Source organism: Microcaecilia unicolor, chromosome 14 (genome assembly GCF_901765095.1).
Source record: "Microcaecilia unicolor chromosome 14, aMicUni1.1, whole genome shotgun sequence".
Classification (NCBI taxonomy): domain Eukaryota; kingdom Metazoa; phylum Chordata; class Amphibia; order Gymnophiona; family Siphonopidae; genus Microcaecilia; species Microcaecilia unicolor.
Window position 1 is genome coordinate 11,076,980 of NC_044044.1, and position 20,131 is coordinate 11,097,110.

At 47.4% G+C, this 20,131-nt stretch overlaps 1 protein-coding gene across 1 annotated transcript in view; it reads left to right on the forward strand.

Annotated features, from left to right (window-relative positions):
* Positions 1–671: 671 nt before the first annotated feature.
* The window catches only part of LOC115458283 (serine protease 55-like), a 61,228-nt gene continuing 41,768 nt past the window's right edge, over positions 672–20,131 (forward strand). The window contains exons 1-4 of the mRNA XM_030188147.1: positions 672–750; positions 1,164–1,375; positions 12,678–12,696; positions 12,975–13,211. Coding sequence (XP_030044007.1) covers positions 678–750; positions 1,164–1,375; positions 12,678–12,696; positions 12,975–13,211 — 541 coding nt within the window. The 5' untranslated portion in view covers positions 672–677. The remainder of the gene's footprint in view (positions 751–1,163; positions 1,376–12,677; positions 12,697–12,974; positions 13,212–20,131) is intronic.

Here is a 20,131-nt window from a genome sequence, read left to right on the forward strand (position 1 = left end):
CTTAAACTCTGGAATTCGTTGCCGGAGAACGTGGTGAAGGCGGTTAGCTTGGCAGAGTTTAAAAAGGGGTTAGACGGTTTCCTAAAGGACAAGTCCATAAACTGCTACTAAATGGACTTGGGAAAAATCCACAATTCCAGGAATAACATGTATAGAATGTTTGTACGTTTGGGAAGCTTGCCAGGTGCCCTTGGCCTGGATTGGCCGCTGTCGTGGACAGGATGCTGGGCTCGATGGACCCTTGGTCTTTTCCCAGTGTGGCATTACTTATGTACTTTAATGGATTTTAAACTGTATTTCTTATGCAGCAGAATGTGGAATATGTAGAACAATGTGAAGACTTTTGCAAGGCCATGTACTTCTAATAGGTTCAATAGGGACTAGCTGATCTGTGCCACCCAGGTCAAGCCGAGTCAGTCAGTCCTGGTTTTAGGAAATAAATCAGGGCTATGAGTCTCCATATACATTGCAGTAGGAGTAGATGACCAGGACTGGCTGAGCTGAGTCATCAGAATGTCAGTGGATGGGTCACTGTGATGTCACATGCGTTTGTGATGTTACAGTAGCTGCCTTCTCTTTGCAGTCAGTCCATGAGTTTCTGCTTTCAGTGACGGTTGCTGTCTGGATTGCTCATGGACCGTGTCTGTGCTTAATAGGTCTTTCTGCTGCGCCTAGAGATGCGTACTATGAAATATTTGCTGAAAGTGTCTCTGTGCCTCCTGCTCTGCATCACTGGGAGCTGCTGGGCAGGTGAGTAGCAAATATTTTATCAATTTTGGTGTGTTACACACACAAATACCACATCTCCAGACAGCTGTTTCTGGTATTGCCCCTGATAAAATTATGTCATCTGAAATGGAGGGTCAGCGGAATGTAGTTTTTGCCAAGGTTTCTAGCGCAACACTGAAGACAACATAATATATACAGGAGCCTGGACTTCTCTTGAAGCCTTTCAAGAGCCTTTCAAAGAGGTAGTGGAATTAAAAGTCCTCAGCTCAGCCAGTCCCCGGTGACAAGGAGTTTTCTGACGACCCTAGCAGAATCACCATATTCAGGGACTTCTGACATACTGGGAAGGAGAATGGAGGGAGGTATCTGGCAGGTAAAACAGATTTAGAATCATTGGGAAGTGAGACATTGACCTGTAAACTCCTCTCTTTCAGGCTGCGGATTTCGACCTGACTATGATAAGCGTCCTGAGAATGGCACTCGCAGAATGCACCAGTCCCGAATAATTGGTGGCAAAAACGCCCTCCCTGGAGAATGGCCCTGGGCTGTCAGTATCCAATACTGGGGCCGTCATTTTTGTGGAGGTTCCATCTTGAATGGCTGGTGGATCCTTTCAGCCGCACACTGTTTCAAAGACGGATCGTACGTACCTCAGCTTCCTTCATGCAAATAGTCCCCAGGTTTTTTTGCAATTTACACCTTACATTAGTCCCACTTTCAGCCCCTGCACCTTCTGTATTTTTCTTGGTCCCCTTTGGCATGCTCAACTCCCTGTGCTCTCCGTGCTTTTGCTGGAGCCTCCTGTGGTATATTTTCAGTCCTTGTGGTTCTCTGCATTTAGCTGGGGTCTCCTCGGATACTTTCAGTCTGTGCCAGTGCCAGCCTAACTATTACACTGACAGAAAAGAGCACCTGCAATCAAAGCGGGGTACAAATAAAATAAATAAAAATAAATAAAGCAAAACAATAGTTCCTGACAGCCACACAAACTCAAAGGACCGTCACTATAGAGAGGAGAGGTTAAACCAGCGGTGTCCAACGTCAGTCCTCAACCCAGTTGGGTTTTCAGGATTTTCTCCATAAATATGCATGAAATCTATTTGCATGCACTGCCTCCATTGAATACAAATAGATCTCATGCATATTCAGTGTGGAGATCTTGAAAACCCGACTGGGTGAGGGCCAAGGTTGGACACCCCTGAGTTAAGACAATTATCAAATATCTGGGGTTAAAAAAGGTTTGGACAAGTTCCTGGAGGAAAAGTCCATTGTCTGCTATTGCGATAGACGTGGGGGAAGAAGCCACTGCTTGTCAATGGGATCAGTACCATGAATTACCAACCAGAGCCGGTGGTTGGGAGGCAGGGCTAGTGCTGGGCAGACTTCTACGGTCTGTGCCCTGAAAATGGCAGATATTAATCAAGGTCAGGTATACACAAAAAATAGCACATATGAGTTTATCTTGTTGGGCAGACTGGATTGACCGTGCAGGTCTTTTTATGCCGTCATCTACTATGTTACTACAGAACTGCAGTACCGGCTAGAGCACATTAGTAATCTACTACAAGTAACACAGACTCTAGCTCAAATCATTCACAATAGCTCTAGTATTATCTGAATGCTTTTTGATTCAGAGAAAAGCCCTCAGAACCCTTAGACACACTGTCTTAGGTTTTAAACACTGTTACTAGGTTTACAACTTTGTAGTCAGTGTTCAGTTTCTATCATTGGGCAAAAACTCTGTTTAGCGTGTAAATCTCACTGCCCTAAATAGCCAGATGACCACCAGAGGGAATCGGGGATGACCTCCCCTTACTCCCTCAGTGGTCACTAACCCCCTCCCATCCTCAAAAAAATTGTTTTTTAATATTTTTGCCAGCCTCTCTGCCAGCCTCAAATGTCATACCCAGCTCTATGACAGCAGTATGCAGGTCCCTGGAGCAGTTTTAGTGGGTGCAGTGCACTTCAGGCAAGCGGACCCAGGCCCATCCCCCCCCCCCACCTGTTACACTTGTGGTGGTAAATATGAGCCCTTCAAAACCCACCAGAAACCCACTGTACCCACATGTAGGTGCCCCCCTTCACCCATAAGGGCTATGGTAGTGGTGTACAGTTGTAGGGAGTGGGTTTTGCGGGGCTCAGCACACAAGGTAAGGGAGCTATGTACCTGGGAGCTTTTTCTGAAATCTGAAGTCCACTGCAGTGCTCCCTAGGGTGCCCGGTTGGTGTTAGATTGTAAGCTCTTTTGAGCAGGATCTGTCCTTCTTTGTTAAACTGTACAGCGCTGCGTAACCCTAGTAGCGCTCTAGAAATGTTAAGTAGTAGTAGTAGTAGTAGTGTTCTGGCATGTGAGGGGGACCAGTGCACTACGAATGCTGGCTCCTCCCTCGACCAAATGGTGTGGATTTGGTTGTTTCTGAGATGGGTGTCCTCGGTTTCCATTATCGCCGAAAATCGGGGCCAACCATCTCTAAGGAAGACCATCTCTACGGTCGACCTAAATTTCGCGATTTGGGCGTCCCCGACTGTATTATCGAAGCGAAAGATGGACACCCATCTTGTTTCGATAATACGGGTTTCCCTGCCCCTTCACCGGGATGTCCTGCGAGGACGTCCTCAGGAAAACCTGGGCGCCCCTTTCGATTATGCCCCTCCACGTGTCTCGTCCTCTGCTGCATCCTGGTGAAGGGATGAGTTCTTTGGCTGGAGGCTTGTGGGCAACAGGCATGGCAGTTTGCAGTGTTCAATTGAGCCCCCCCCCCCCCCCCCCCCACACACACACACATCAGAGTCGCAGCTGCAGCCCGGAATGGAAGCTTGGCAGACAAACACAGGGTTCTGCGGCTGCTCCCAGCATGGCTTCCAGCAATCACGGTGGCGCGGAGGACCTGTTTGGCGGCGGCGGGCATTGGGGACGGAGGCACAGAAACTGCAGCATTGGAGAAGTGGCAAGTGGAGCTTCCGACAAGGAGCTGCTGCTGGAGTGCAACCCCAGATCCTGAGCCCGGCAAGGGGGAAACAGGCAGCGAGGGAGAGACTGGAGTTGCCTGGGGGGTGCTGTGTTGTCGTATGGCTACTTGAGGTTCCAAGAAAGAAGCGGAAATTACACGAGGAGGACGTTTTAAAGATGGCAAAGTGCCCCTCCCTCGCCTACCATGGGTTCCTCTTGGGCGTCGGAAATAGTCACAGAGGTCCGCCAGACCATGGAACAGACTTTGGGAACACATATGCAGCAAATTATAGATAAATTGGATGCTATGGAACACCGATTCGCTACTTTCACCAAGGATCTTCAGGAGGTTCAACAGAGAGTTGGAGACGTGGAAACTTCAACGCAAGAATTTTCATTGGAAATTAAGAGCCTTCAAGATAAGGTTGCTTCTTTGGAAAAAAAAGTTGATGACTTGGAAAATCGCTCCCGCAGGAATAGCCTAAGACTGGTTGGATTGCCGGAATCGGTGCATGATGCGGAATTACGTGGTTTTCTGGAAGCTTGGTTCCCTAAGGTCTTGTAACAACAAAGTATGGCTGGCCCTCTGCGCATAGAACATGCACATTGACTGGGTCCCAAGCGATTATCTACGGTCCGTCCCAGGACAGTCATCTTTAGACTGCTTCATTATCATCACAAGATGGAGATATTGTCAGCACTTAGAAGTGGTAAAACTCTGGAGTGTGAAGGACATAAGATTTTGTGGTTTCAAGATTATTCTATCAAAGTTTCTCTTCAACATAGACAGTTTGTGGCCACCTACATAAACTACAAGTACACTTTAGCTTGTTATATCTGGCAAAGCTGAGGATCCACCACAATGGAACTTTTCAATATTATAATACAGTTGAATCAGCGCAAGTTTTTGTGGCTCAGCTGGAACGTGATAGGCCGAGCACCTCCAAATGACTTATGAGATCTTAGAATTATACCTGGGACCTCACTGATAATGACTGTGAGGATGGGGGGGGGGGGGGGGGGAGTGTGTTCTGTGATGCTTTTGTGTTTTGTTTTTCTTAAAGGCAGAAGATCTGCTGTTTGTTTGCACTGTTCTGTTTGGCTAGGAGGGAGACTGGGAGCGATTAGATCTTTTTTCAATTTTAAGATACAAGTTGGGGTCTGCAGTTGGGGGTACAGAAGTTGTGAACTCAGGATTGTTAAATGGGGGAATATGCAACAGAAGATACTATGGTCAGAGTGGTGGGGGTACTGGCTGGGATGCCCTTATCGCTCTCTCAGAATGGTTATCAACTTTCTGTATCTTTTATACAATGCTATCACATCATGCCCTTCAAAATTGTAACTTGGAACGTGGGAGGTATTTCTTCCCCAATTAAGCATCAGAAAATACTTCACACGCTAAACCAACAGAAGGTGGCCATAGCTTTCCTCCAAGAAACACATCTAGATGAAAAGGAACATCAAAAGCTTTGCCACTTGTTAATCTGTTCATGAGCCCTTGTGCCTAGGCTGAGGCTTAGGAAGGATCTTGGCCAAGGCCTAGGGTAGACCAAGCAAGCGCTACGCAATACCACAGCCACAAAGCCCCGCACACTCAGGACACTCAACTAGCACCAGCAGAAAAAGAGAGATAGACCACTCAGGCAGGCCTCACGGCCGAACGGGAACCCACTCGTACAGAGTCCAAGCATACAGGCCTCACGGCTGAACAGGAACCGAGTCATATAGTAGGGAAGGGAAAAGATCAACGAGGGGTCCCAAAAGGGACTGGAACTCATGCAACGCACACAGCGCTAACTAGTGACACAAGAGAGGGGTGACAGACAAAAGGCTGGCAGGCACAGGCTACGACCAGAAGAAGAGAATGCAAACAAATGCTACACAGAACTATGCAGGTAGCAGAGGCAACGCCCTGAGGGAAAAAGGGAAAACCGAGGACAGAATGAGACACAGACTCTATAAAAGTGAAGCTCCACAGGAACACTCTAGGCTGTACCATACAGCACTCCAATACACTAGGCTGTGCCACACAGCACTCAAGGGTCAAGGGAAGCCACTCACAAGAATACACAAGGCTGTGCCACAGAGTCAAGAAACAGACACTAGAGACAAAGAGAAAAGCACGCAAACAGGGAAAGCTGCCTTTACATACACAAATCAGATAAGGAGCAATGCACACAAGAATCAGGAGACAAAGACAGCAGACAAAGAGTTAAAGCAGATTAACGAGAAGGGCTGCTTTTAACACACACATCAGGAAGAAGCAGGGCTTACACTGCAGTCCAAGGTTAAAAGCTACCAAAGGGAAAAAACAATGTTCTTACCAGAACTCAGCAGCACACAGAGACAGAGCAAACAGAGCACCCACAGATGCACGGAAGCAAGGTAATCAAGGAAAGCAGCTAGGCAAGGGAAACAATCAAGCATACGCTGGGAACAACCAGCACACAGAGAAGCTACAAGCAACAAGAGGAGTAAACAAACTCCAAGAGATGCACAGTGTGCTACTAGCACAGACAGAGAGAGGGACAGAGGCTCAGCTGACAGGAATCAACGCTAAAGCAGGGGCTATAGGGAGAGATAAGCTTAAATAGATCTGGCTTCTGATGTCTGCTGCTTCAGATGTCAGCTCAATCCCTGACAGGCCAATCAGAAGCGAGTTCCAGTCATTCCCCTGCCTGAGGACCTCGCGAGACTGGGGGATTGGGCATGCAAGTGGCAGATGAAGTTCAATGTTGACAAGTGCAAAGTGATGCATGTGGGTAAGAGGAACCCGAATTACAGCTTTGTCGTGCAAGGTTCCGCGTTAGGAGTTACAGACCTAGAAAGGGATCTGGGAGTCATCGTTGATAAGACGTTAAAAATGTCTGCCCAGTGTGCTGCCGGCGGCTAAGAAAGCGCACAGAATGTTGAGTATTATTAGGAAAGGGATGGAAAACAAACACGAGTGTGTTATAATGCCGTTGTATCGCTCCATGGTGCAACCGCACCTCGAGTATTGTGTCCAATTCTGGTCGCCGCATCTCAAAAAAGATATAAAGGAATTAGAAAAGGTGCAGAGAAGGGCGACGAAAATGATAAAGGGAATGGAACGACTTCTCTATGAGGAAAGGCTGAGAAGGTTAAGGCTCTTCAGCTTGGAGAAAAGGCAGCTTAAGGGTGATATGATAGAAGTCTACAATATAATGAGCATAGTAGAGCGGACAGATGTGAAGCGTTTGTTTACACTTTCAACCAACAACAAAACCAGGGGACACAAGATGAAGCTAGAATATGGTAGATTTAAAACAAATAGGAGAAAGTTTTTCTTTACTCAGCGTGTAGTTAGACTCTGGAACTCGTTGCCGGACAATGTAGTGACAGCAGCTGGCCTTACGGAATTTAAAGGGGGTTTGGACAGATTCCTGAGGGAAAAGTCCATTGAATATTATTAATTTTGGGGGGGGGGGGGGGGTGTTGCCAGGTTGAAGCCTGGATTGGCCGCTGTCGGAGACAGGATGCTGGGCTTCATGGACCCTTGGTCTTTTCCCAGTATGGCGGTGCTTATGTACTTATGCCTAGACATGGAGTTTGCCTCGCTCTTGTCATGGGAGTGTATTGCTGCAGCCAATGAGAGCTGTCTGGCGGGCTCTTTTGAAATGTTGGAAGCAGAATCTGAATGCTAGTGATCTATTGCCGTGTAGGGGTAATGCTGATTTTCCACCAGGGCTGGAATCCGGCCAGTTTAATAGATGGGCAGACATGGGCATTCTTTTGGTTGAGCATTTTCTCAATGAAGAATGTGGGGTTTTTTGTTTTTTTTATTCTTTCAAGGATTTACAGCAGAGGCTTTCCCTAACCCACACAGACTACTTTGCTTATCGGCAGTTGCACCACTATTACACTAGTTTAGAACACAGGGCTGTGCATACGAGACTAGGTCAGAAAATCCGAAAAACATTTTCAGGGAGATGCATTTGGCCAGGTTTCTGTATCAGGTCCAAATAGAGCTTTGGTTTCTTTTCTCCTTCCTCGGGAGTGTGGTCCTCTTAAAGAGGCTTGGAGTAGAGATCTAGGGTACGACCTGCAGGGGGTGGATTTTCAAAAACTAATTAAAGCTATTCCAAAGCAGGTTGGAAATGCTGAAGCTACAGAAGAGTCAATATCGAATACTTTACAGGGCACATATATCACAACATCAGGCTGCTAGGGCAGGTTGGGTGCCTGTTGGCCAATGCTCCAAATGTCAGTGGGGGGGGGGGGGGGGGGACAATACCTTTTTTCATGCCTTTTGGTGATGTAGTGGCATTCAAGCATTTTGAAGGTCGCTTCATCGATATTTAGGTATTCTTTTTTAACTAACCTTTTCCGTAGATGGGAAGGCGGTAGAACTAGAGGACATGAAATGAGATTGAAGGGGGGGCAGACTCAAGAAAAATGTAAGGAAGTATTTTTTCACGGAGAGAGTGGTGGATACTTGGAATGCCCTCCCGCGGGTGGAGAGGAAAACGGTGACGGAATTCAAAAATGCGTGGGATAAACTTAAAGGAATCCTGTTCAGAAGGAAGGGATCTTCAGAAGCTTAGCCGAGATTGGGAGGCGGGGCTAGTGCTGGGCAGACTTCTACGGTCTGTGCCCTGAAATACAAATCAAGGTCAGGTATACACATAAAGCAGCACATATGAGTCTATCTTGTTGGGCAGACAGGATGGACCATGCAGGTCTTTATCTGCCGTCATCTACTATGTTACTATCCTGCTTATTTTCGAAGGAGAAGGGCGCCCATCTCCCGACACAAATAGGGAGATGGGCGTCCTTCTCCTAAGGTCGCCCAAATTGGCATAATCGAAAGCCGATTTTGGGCGTCCTCAACTGCTTTCCGTCACGGGGACGACCAAAGTTCAAGGAGGCGTGTCGGCAGTGTACAGAAGGCGGGACGTAGGCGTGGTTAACAGATGGGCATTCTCGGCTGATAATGGAAAAAAGAAGGGCGTCCCTGATGAGCATTTGGCGGACTATACTTGGTCCATTATTTTTCGTGACCAAGCATCAAAAAGGTGCCTGAACTGACCAGATGACCACTGGAGGGAATCGGGGATGACCTCTCCTGACTTCCCCAGTGGTCACTAACCACCTCCCACCCCGAAAAAAACAACTTCAAAAACTTTTGTCTTTTTTTTTTTTAGAGTATGTTCTTTGCTATGCCTCTGCAGTTGAGGATGTCCAAAATGTGGATGTTTCTGTGAGAAGGACATCCATGCCTTTGCTATGCCTCTGACACCCTCATTTATTTATTTATTTACTTGGATTTTGGATCACAAGTAGCAGCAGTGGGATTTCAACCAGCCACCTCTGGATTGCAAGACCAGTGCTCTAACCACTCTGCCACTCCTCCACTCCACTCCCTTGAAATGTGGCCATCCCTATGGGGGGGCAGTGTGCAGGTCCCTGGGGGGGGGAGGTATGTGTGTGTCAGCGGAGGCATAACGAAGGTCCTTCTTTCAAACATTTTGGACATCCTCAACTGCCCCCCACAGGGATGGCCAAATTTCAAGGGAGTGGCATAGAGTGGTGGAGTGGCAGAGTGGCCTAGTGATTAGAGCACTGGTCTTGCAATCTAGAGGTGGCCGGTTCAAATCGCACTGCTGCTACTTGTAATCCAAATAAATAAATAAAAAGGGTGTCAGAAGCATAGCAAAGGCATGGACATCCTTCTCACAGAAACATCCACATTTTGGTCACTTCCCCTGTGCAAATGAGCTAACAGTGAGCAGCTCATTTGCATGCTTCCCCTGTGCAAATGAGCTAACAGCGAGCAGTTCATTTGCATGCAACTTCCTTCATGCATGCCCATTCCTTTCCGGATCGGCAAGGGAAGGGCTTTTTCCATTCAGTTAGTGGGACCAGTGCATTACAAATGCTGGCTCCTCCCACGGCCAAATGGCTTGGATTTGGTCGTTTCTGGGATGGGCATCCTTGCTTTCCATTATCGCCGAAAACCGTGGACGACCATCTCTAAGGTCGACCTAAATTTCATGATTTGGGCGTCCCCGACCGTATTATCGAAGCGAAAGATGGACGTCCATCTTGTTTCGATAATACGAGTTGCCCCGCCCCTTTTCGGGGCCGTCCTTAGAGATGGGCGCCCCCATTCGATTATCCTCCTCCATGTTACTATGTCATCATGTAATCTTTTCTTGGAAAGGAGTCTTGCTGAATAAATGGGAGGCATATGGGATCTCGGACAAAAATTTGTGTAATAAAGCTTATGCATTGGGGAACAGGTGCACACTTAAGCACTGAATGCAGGAGGAGCCTCCCTCTTTTTTATATTGGAGAAATAGACTTGTGGGAGGCAAGGGCTGTTTGGAATTCTCCAAAGGGAAGAAGGGCTTTCACGTCCATATGGAATTGTTACTTGCAAAATATCTAATATAATAAAACGCACCGTGAACGTTCTAATGAGGACAACGTTCTGAAGTCACTCAAACATTTCTTAGGGTTCGTGGATTCGTGGTGTGAAGCCAGCCAGGCTGCCAGCCGTCTCTGCCCCGCCCTCGCGTCAAATGTCATGACGTCCAGGGCAAACGTCATGACGTCGACGGCGAAAAAAAAACGCAGCGTCAGGGAAGGAGGCGGCGCTCCCGACGTCTCTAGCCTTCCCTTCGCTGTGTTCCGCCTTCTTCTGATGTCAAGGATGACGTTAGAAGAAGGCGGAACACAACGAAGGGAAGGCTAGACGTCGGGAGCGCCGCCTCCTTCCCTGATGCTGCGCTGCCGGAACCGCCGCCATGGAGGTAAATTTAAAAAAAAAAAAAAAGGGATGTAGGGGGAAGAGAAGAGGGTGGGCAGTTGAACAATGGGAGCGGGAGGGCAGAGGAGAAACGACAGCAAGGATGCGAAGGGGGGGGGAAGAAGGGGGCGGGACATGCTGGGACATGGGAGACAAAAGAGCATGGATGCGAGGGGGGGTCATGGAAGGGAGAGAGGGGAATTGCTGGAAAAGGATGAATGGAGGGGGCAGGGGACATAGAAGCATGGATGGGCATGGATTGAGATGGCAGGGCTCAGGGAGAGAGGGAAATTGCTGGAAAAGGATGAATGGAGGGGGCAGGGGACAGAGAAGCATGGATGGGCATGGATTGAGATGGCAGGGCTCAGGGAGAGAGGGGAATTGCTGGAAAAGGATGAATGGAGGGGGCAGGGGACAGATGGGCATGGATTGGGAGGGCAAGGCTCACACTCTCTCTCTCATATACAATGTCTTTCTGACTCTCACTCTCACACACTCTGTCTCACAATGTATCACATTCACTCTCTATGTGCCACACAGTCACTCACACACTCGCTTGGTCTCATACACTCACTCTCACAGAGAATCTGTGTCTCACACACACTCTCTCTCTCGCACACACACTCTCACACTGTGTCTCACATACACACTTGCACACACTCTCATTCTCACACACACACTCTCACAAACACACTCACACCCAGACTCACTCTCTCTCTCACACACACACACACTCACACTTTCACTCTGACTCTCACACAGTCACTCTCACATACACTCTCCCAAACATACACACTCCGAGGAAAACCTTGCTAGCGCCCGTTTCATTTGTGTCAGAAACGGGCCTTTTTTACTAGTTTCCCATAAAGCAACTGTAGAATTGAATAGATTTCAGAGTGTTTCCTAAGTTGGTACTGTTATATTGGGAGTTATTTTTGGGGTTCTCTGCTTGCTTCGGGGAGGATGGATTGGGAATACTAGATGTTATTCTTCAAAGATGGGGTTATCACCTCTCGCCTAGACTACTGCAATTTGCTTCTCGCTGGTCTCCCGCTCAGCCATCTATCTCCCCTTCAATCTGTCCAAAAACTCTGCTGCGCATCTTATATTCCGCCAGAGTCGCTATACTCACGTTAGCCCGCTCCTCAAGTTGCTTCACTGGCTCCCTATCCGCTTCCGCATACGGTTCAAACTTCTCCTTTTGACCTACAAGTGCGTCCACTCCGCAGCTCCTCAGTACCTTTCCGCTCTCATCTCTCCCTACACTCCTCCCCGTGAACTCCGTTCGCTGGGTAAATGTCTCCTGTCGTCCCCCTTCTCCCCCACTGCTAACTCCCGGCTCCGTTCCTTCTATCTTGCTGCTCCCTATGCCTGGAATAGACTCCCTGAGCCAGTACGTCAGGCTCAGTCTCTGGCTGTCTTCAAGTCTAGGGTTAAAGCCCACCTCTTTGCTACTGCTTTTGACTCCTAACCATGACTCTCTTACTCAACACCCTCACTTATCACCCCTACCACTGCAATTTCCCCACCCCTAGCTGTCTGTTCGTCTGTCCAATTTAGATTGTAAGCTCTGTTGAGCAGGGACTGTCTTTTCATGTTCATTTGTACAGCGCTGCGTAAGTCTAGTAGCGCTATAGAAATGTTTAATAGTAGTAGTAGTATAAGAGTCCTGATGCTGGGCCATCTCAGTGTATGTTTAAGTTATGGGTACAGTAGGGTTGGAGGGGGGAGAGGGGTGCTCTTGTATGCAATCATTACTTTGGAAAGGGACTAGGGTAATGAGGGGGGAGAGTGTGGGAGTCTTCTCATAAAACAAAAATGGGATCATGTGTTATCCAGCTTTTTCCTGTCTGATGTCCTTGATTATTATTCTGTTATGTTTGATTGCTGTTCTTGTCTAGACTTGATATCTAGCTGTTAGATGTTGGATATGTTTGATCCTAAATAAAAATCGTTCAAACTTAAAAAATTATCCTCATATATTTTCGGGGTAGGTAGGGCAGTTGCAGAGGGGTTGGAAAGAATTCAATCAGTCATGCTCTGGATGCTTTCCCCACTTGTTTTATACAGTTGCAGGTGGGTAGTTTGGGGGCATGAGGGTAGTTGTAAAGGCATAATTTTATGAGGTGGCACAGTTGCGAAGAAGAATTTTGGGGTGAAACTTTCGTGGGGAATAGCGTTTGGGGATCAGCATGATTTTTGGAATGGAGGGGTAATTTTGAGGCGGGGCAGTTTGTAAGAGGTGTTGTATTTGGGGGTCGGACCATTTTGGGGGTGGTATTTTTCTGTCCCATGAGGGCTCATAATCTGAGGACATTGAGAGTTAAGTGACTTGCCCAAGATCACAGAAAAGCTGTATTGGGATTTGTACCTGGCTCCCCTGATTTTTCAGCTTTAAGCATTAGGCTACTCCTCTGCTCCCTAAGCGATTGCCTAGGTCTGCCTAGTGGAAGAGCTGGTCCCCTGACAGGGTCTCTGCTATGTCTTTTGTGCTCAATTGTAGAACCACTTACGTGAAAGTGGAAGTTGGAGTAACAATCTTCAGGAGAGACAAGGAAGCAATAGATGTGCACAAGGTTATCAAACATCCATGGTACAACGACGGAACCTATAACAATGATATTTCCCTGCTGCTACTCTCCAGCCAAATAGAGATGAATGTGTTGAAGACACCTATCTGCCTCCCACATGCAGAAAAATTTGTCTATGATGAGTGGCATACATGCTATGTCGTTGGATGGGGCACATTGGTGGAAGGTGAGTGCACATTGAAGGTGTAATTTTACAAAGTTATTTTTGTAGATGTGTAAATATGCTATTATAAAATTCTGACCAGTGTACAAAGACACACATTAACATCATGGAGCATATTTATTTTGCCGTTGGCATGTACAGGGGTGATCTGGGAGGACCTTGCAAGCGCATGTGTAGATTATAAACTGAATGGTCACTGTTGAGTACTGCTGAATAAATGTAACTCCTTTACAGAGTACAACCAATAACCTGAGAGGACTGAAATGAGTGTTCTGGTTCTTAAGTGTCACGGTCTCAGGCTCTCGGACACTGGAACAACGTGAGCCCTTGGGCTACTGTCGAGGAACGGCAGCAGCAGACAAAATCCCCCAACCAGGACTGGACAAACGAGCAAGGACAGAGCTGGAATCTGCAACTGTTTTCAGCTCCACCACCTCCCGTGGGAGGGTATTCCATGTATCCACCACCCTCTCCATGAAAAAATACTTCCTGACATTACTTCTGAGTCTGCCCCCCTTCAACCTCAATTCATGTCCTCCAGTTCTACCACCTTCTCGTCTCTGGAAAAGGTTTGTTTGCGGATTAATACCTTTCAAATATTTGAACGTCTGTATCATGTCACCCCTATTTCTCCTTTCCTCCTAGGTATACATGTTTAAGTTGGCAAGTACGATTTGCAATGCAAATCCCATACCATTTTTGTAGCTTTTCTTTGCATAGCTTCCAGTCTCTTTACATCTTTAGCAAGATATGGCCTCCAAAACTGAACACAATACTCCAAGTGGGGCCTCACCAACAACTTGTACAGGGGCATCAACACCTCCTTTCTTCTGCTGGTTATACCCCTCTGTATGCAGCCTAGCATCCTTTGGGCCACGGCCGCTGCCTTGTCGCATTGTTTCTTCACCTTCAGATCCTTGGACATCATCACCCCAAGGTCTCTCTCCTGAGTCGCTTACTAATCTCGCCCCTCCTATCCTATATCTCTCTTTTGGGTTTCTGCACACTAAGTGCATCACTCTTCACTTCTTGGCATTAAATTTTAACTCAAATACAAGTGTGCTCTGATATTATCATAAAACAAACTATTGATTTATTAGTACATGAACATATAACAATATATCCACTTTGAATTTCCAAAGCTCCCCCATCCCAATCTCGCAGCCACTCAAACACGCACCCCCATGCAACCAATTAAATCATTCAACCCCCCCAAGTACCACTAACTGATAGCTCCACATTGCCAAAAACTTATAACAGTTCGGTCTACGACGTCAAACAATAGTGCATCAAAAAGTCATAACAGTTCACAGTTCAAACTCGTGAAAAGAATGTCTTTACATTAAATCTCTTCAATGGTTCAAAGGGGAAGATAAATGCACCAACATTTCAAGCCTTCAAAGTTACAAAAATTTCAAAAATCTTTCAGATAATGTTGATTCGAAACAAGTTCAACTTGCTTCGATATAACTTCAGCTTTTATCCATGCTTGGCTGTGCAACTTGACTGAGGGAGAGACTCTGTGAGACCCATCCAAACCCTGCTGTTAAGCATGAGTTTTATTCATTCTCATTCCTCAATGCGAGACCGCATTTTGGTGATCCTTCAACAGGAGGAACTTATTCTCGAAACCTACAATATTAATCAAACCATTTCTAAACTCTCACATATCATAATAATCCCATGGTTAATTCAATTGATACTATACTTTATGGCTGCTTACCTTCGAGACTGCATTCTAAGCGGGGTGTCCCAGGCACCGCCCCTAAACGTCACTGATTCTCTTACGTGCATGCAGAATTTAAATACCCACATAACACCACCCATCACATAATTTCCTCCCCTAAATCCATTCCTTCTTAGTTAGTATCCCTAGTCTGTATTCCTGCCTGTTTGAGACCCTGTACCTTGTACCCTGTTCTAGCCAAGCTTGTGTTTGTTTCCTGCCTGTTTGAGACCCTGTACCTTGAACCCTGTTCTAGCCATGCTTGTGTTTGTTCCCTGCCTGCTTGAGACCCTGTACCTTGAACCCTGTTCTAGCCAAGCTTGTGTTTGTTTCCTACCTGTTTGAGACCCTGTACCTTGAACCCTGTTCTAGCCAAGCTTGTGTTTGTTTCCTGCCTGTTTGAGTCCCTGTATCCTGTACCTGCTGAGTCAAGTTTGTCTTGAGCCACTCCATCCAGTAAGTCCTGCCGGCTGCCTGCACCTGGGGGCTCAACCCCTGGGGAACGGCAGTCAAGTGTAGGTGAAACCTTGTTCTAGTCCAGTGTGTTCCAGTCCGTGTGTTCCGGCTTGCCCAGTCCTGTCTTGTCCCTGGTGTGGGGTGGTTTTGCCTTGCCACTGCCACTCCTTGGCAGTGGTCCAAGGGCTCACAACCCAGTGTTTCCGTGAGAAAACGTGACTGAATGCAAAGGCCATGAGCTCAACAAGATCACCCCTTCAGCTAGGCTTCCAGCCTAGAACTTTTGCCTCTGTTGGTAATCCGGGTTCCAGACCCTGTGCAGCTCCTGATTCTGGTTTGGATCCCAGTCCCAACCAAATTTTTGCTCTTGATCCTTTTATGACACTCCTGGATTACAGTATTAAACTGTGGATTGACCCAGCCCTAGAGAAGACTCCTGAAGCTGCGGCCAAGAGAAAGCGTTGGGAGGGCTCTAATTTCTTTGGAAACCCAGTCTCTTCTATCGATCCTTCTACCAAGCTCTTCTTGTACCGCTTCAGATGTCTCTCGGATCCAAGCCTGCGGGATACTCCTGAAGCCCACGTAGAAAGAAGGTGGCTGCTTGGTTCCAGTCCAGTTCGTAATTCTGATGTCAGTTCCAGCTCCAGCCAAGTTGCTGAGTCCACGCCAAGTAGCAGTTCCAGCCAAGCTGATGCTGAGTCCAAGCTGAGTTCCAGTTCCAGCCAAGATGCTGAGTCTGGATCGAGTTTCAGTTTTGGCCCAGATGCGGAGTCCAAGCCGAGTTCCAGTTCCAGCCAAGATGCAGAGTCCATGCCGAGTTGCAGTTCCAGCCAAGCTGATGCTGAGTCCAAGCCGAGTTCCAGTTCCAGCCATGGTGCTGAGTCCAAGCTAGTTCCAGTCAAGATGCTGAGTCAGGATCGAGTTGCAGTGCCAGCCAAGATGCTGTCTGGATTGAGTTCCAGTTCTAGCCCAGATGCGGAGTCTAAGCCAAGTTCCAGTTCCAGCCAAGATGCTGAGTCTAAGCCAAGTTCCAGCTCCAGCCAAGTTGCTGAGTCCACGCCGAGTTGCAGTTCAAGCCAAGCGGATGCTGAGTCCAAGCCGAGTTCCAGTTCCAGCCAAGATGCTGAGTCCAAGCCGAGTTCTAGTTCCAGTCAAGATGCTGAGTCAGGATCGAGTTGCAGTGCCAGCCAAGATGCTGAGTCTGGATCGAGTTCCAGTTCTGGCCCAGATGCGGAGTCCAAGCCAAGTTCCAGCTCCAGCCAAGAGGCTGAGTCCAAGCTGAGTTCCAGCTCCAGCCAAGTTGCTGAGTCCACGCCGAGTTGCAGTTCCAGCCAAGCTGATGCTGAGTCCAAGCCAAGTTCCAGTTCCAGCCAAGATGCCGAGTCCAAGCCAAGTTCTAGTTCTAGTCAAGATGCTGAGTCAGGATCGAGTTGCAGTTCTGGTCCAGATGCAGCGTCCAAGCCAAATTCCAGTTCCAGCCAAGATGCCGAGTCCATACCTAGTCACAGTTCCAGCCTAGATGCTGAGCCTAAACCTATCTGTTTTTGGCTTCCTTTCCCTCCTGTCTGAGAATCCTGAATCCTTTGTGCAGTTGCACTTCAGCCTTGTTCTTGTCTGGGTGCCTGTGGGTGCTTCTGTCTTGATTCCAACCCTTTCTGCTTTTGGCTTCCTGTATCCTGTGTAAGATCCTTGAATCCTAACCCTCTTTCAGTCAAGCTTGTTCTTGAATCCTGTATCCTGTGCAAGAACCCTGAGTCCTAACCCTCTTTCAGTCAAGCTTGTTGCTGTACCTTGTATCCCATGTGAGAATCCTGAAGCCTAGCCCTGTTTCAGTCAAGCTTGTTTCAGTATTCTATACCCTTTGTGAGTATCCTAAGTCCTGTATCCTGAATCCTGTTTTGGTCAAGCTTCTTTAGTATACTGCTCTGTCCTGTAAGTCCTGCAGGCCACCCACACCTAGGGGCTCAACCTCTGGGGAACGGTGGTCAGCGCAGGTGAAGTCTGGTTGCTCCAGTCCTGTTAGTCCAGTCTAGTCTGTTCCAGTATTTGGGTCCTGCCTAGCCAAGTCCGTTGCAGATTCCAGCTCTGTCCTTGCTCGTTTGTCCAGTCCTGGTTGGGGGATTTTGTCTGCTGCTGCCGTTCCTCGACAGTAGCCCAAGGGCTCACGTTGTTCCAGTGTCCGAGAGCCTGAGACCGTGACACTTAAGAACCAGAACACTCATTTCAGTCCTCTCAGGTTATTGGTTGTACTCTGTAAAGGAGTTACATTTATTCAGCAGTACTCAACAGTGACCATTCAGTTTAATAGTTCAACTACTATGGAACAAATTTCCTTACCAGAAGATGGGACAAACAGTTTATTAGAATAGCAACCATAAACCGTGGTGGAATACTCAAGATCCAATTAAGGGGTCCTTTTACTAAGGCACACTAATAGATTTACCTTGTGCTTACAATTAGCACGCGCTAAATGATAAGACGCTCATAGGAATATAATGGGCATCTTATCCTTTAACGTGTGCTAAATCTGTTCGCCTTAATTAAAAGGGCCCCTTAGTGATGAGCCTGTAATGATGGATTAGATTATGAGGCTCAGGTATTTTTTTTTATACCTTCCTGACTCTTACCTTTGTATATTTGCTTTTTATTATTTATTTATTATTACATTTGTTCCCGCGCTTTCCCACTCAAAGCAGGTTCAATGGAGTGGAGGAGTGGCCTAGTGGTTAGGGTGGTAGACTCTGGTCCTGGGGAACTGAGGAACTCAGTTCGATTCCCACTTCAGGCACAGCTCCTTGTAACTCTGGGCAAGTCACTTAACCCTCCATTGCCCCATGTAAGCCGCATTGAGCCTGCCATGAGTGGGAAAGCGCAGGGTACAAATGTAACAAAAATAAAATAGATACTATTGGAGATTCTACATGGAATGTTGCTATTCCACTAGCAACATTCCATGTAGATTCCATGTAGAAGGCTGCGCAGGCTTCTTTTTCTGTGAGTCTGACGTCCTGCACGTACGTGCAGGACGTCAGACTCGCAGAAGCCTGAGCGACCACATTGGTGATCTGCAAGGGCCGACTTCTACATGGAATGTTGCTAGTGGAATAGCAACATTCCATGTAGAATCTCCAATAGTAGCAACATTCCGAATCTCCAATAGTAGCAACAGTGGAGGAGTGGCCTAGTGGTTAGGGTGGTGGACTCTGGTCCTGGGGAACTGAGGAACTGAGTTCGATTCCCACTTCAGGCACAGGCAGCTCCTTGTGACTCTGGGCAAGTCACTTAACCCTCCATTGCCCCAGGTACAAATAAGTACCTGTATATGTAAGCCGCATTGAGCCTGCCATGAGTGGGAAAGCGCGGGGTACAAATGTAACTAAAATTACATAGTAATAGGAATACAGAATATTGTTAGGGTAAAAGTTAAGTATACCAGAATAACAGAAGAGATGGGTAGGTAGAGATAGGCAATGGAGAAGGGGAGTAAGGTGGGAGATATAGTCTGGGTCAATGTCGTTGTCATATGGGTATTTTTATTTTTGTTACATTTGTACCCCGCGCTTTCCCACTCATAGCAGGTTCAATGCAGCTTACATATTATATACAGGTACTTATTTGCACCTGGGGCAATGGAGGGTTAAGTGACTTGCCCAGAGTCATAAGGAGCTGCCTGTGTTAGGTAGATGGGTCCATAAGATTAGTATGGGTCATTTGGATAGGCTTGCTTGAATAAATGGGTTTTTAGTGCTTTCCGGAAGGGTAGATAGTCACAGATTGATCGGATAGATCTGGGGAGGGCATTCCAGAGTTGGCTGCCATGTTTCTCATGTGTTGTTAGTGTTGCTGTTTATAGTTGTCATTTTTATTGTTGTAACTCGCCTAGGGCACATGCTTGAACTGATGGGAGCTAAATGCAACTAATGGGGCAATATTTAAACCAGGGTTCGACAACCATGGAAAGTATACACGGAAAATGACTCATACAAAAATCAATTAACCAGAGTTTTGCTGTCAGTGGAACCGTTGAAGGATACAACAATGGGACAAGACTTGTTTAACAGTGTTGTCAACTGATTAGAAAGGCAGAAGCATATGGTAACAGACCATTCTGGTAATGTGTGTTCAGTTTTGTTGACAATGAGTTGAACGGCGCATTCTTTACTTTTCTGTGTGTGGCCTGCTAGAGATAGTACTGACATCCAAGCAGCCTTCTGTGTGTAAAGTTTGCCCACTCCTGAGTCAGCATTCCTTATAAACACCAGCTACAGCATTTAAACATATACTCAGTATTCACTACCGGCCAATATCTGGATAGTATGCAGGGCCGTACAAACCTGGTAAGCGGGGTAAGCGCCGCAGGGGGGCGCCTGCTTTCAAGGGCGCCGCCGCGCCGCCCTTGGTGCTTTAAATCTTTTAATTTACCTCCGTTCCAGCAGCCGCGTCATTTGAAAGCCCTGCCCCGTCTCTAGCCTTCCCTCCCTTCGTGAGTTCGTTCCGCAGTCCCGCCTTCTGACGTCATTTCCTCGAGGGCGGGACTGCAGAACGAACTCACAAAGGGAGGGACGGCTAGAGACGGGGCAGGGCTTTCAAATGACGCGGCTGCTGGAACGGAGGTAAATTAAAGATTTAAAGCACCAAGGGCGGCGGGGGATGGGGCGATTCGGGCGAAGGAGAATCGCTGGACAGGGGCAGAGTGGGAGAAGAGAGAAAGGAGATGCTGGGGGGGGGGGGCGCGGGTGCC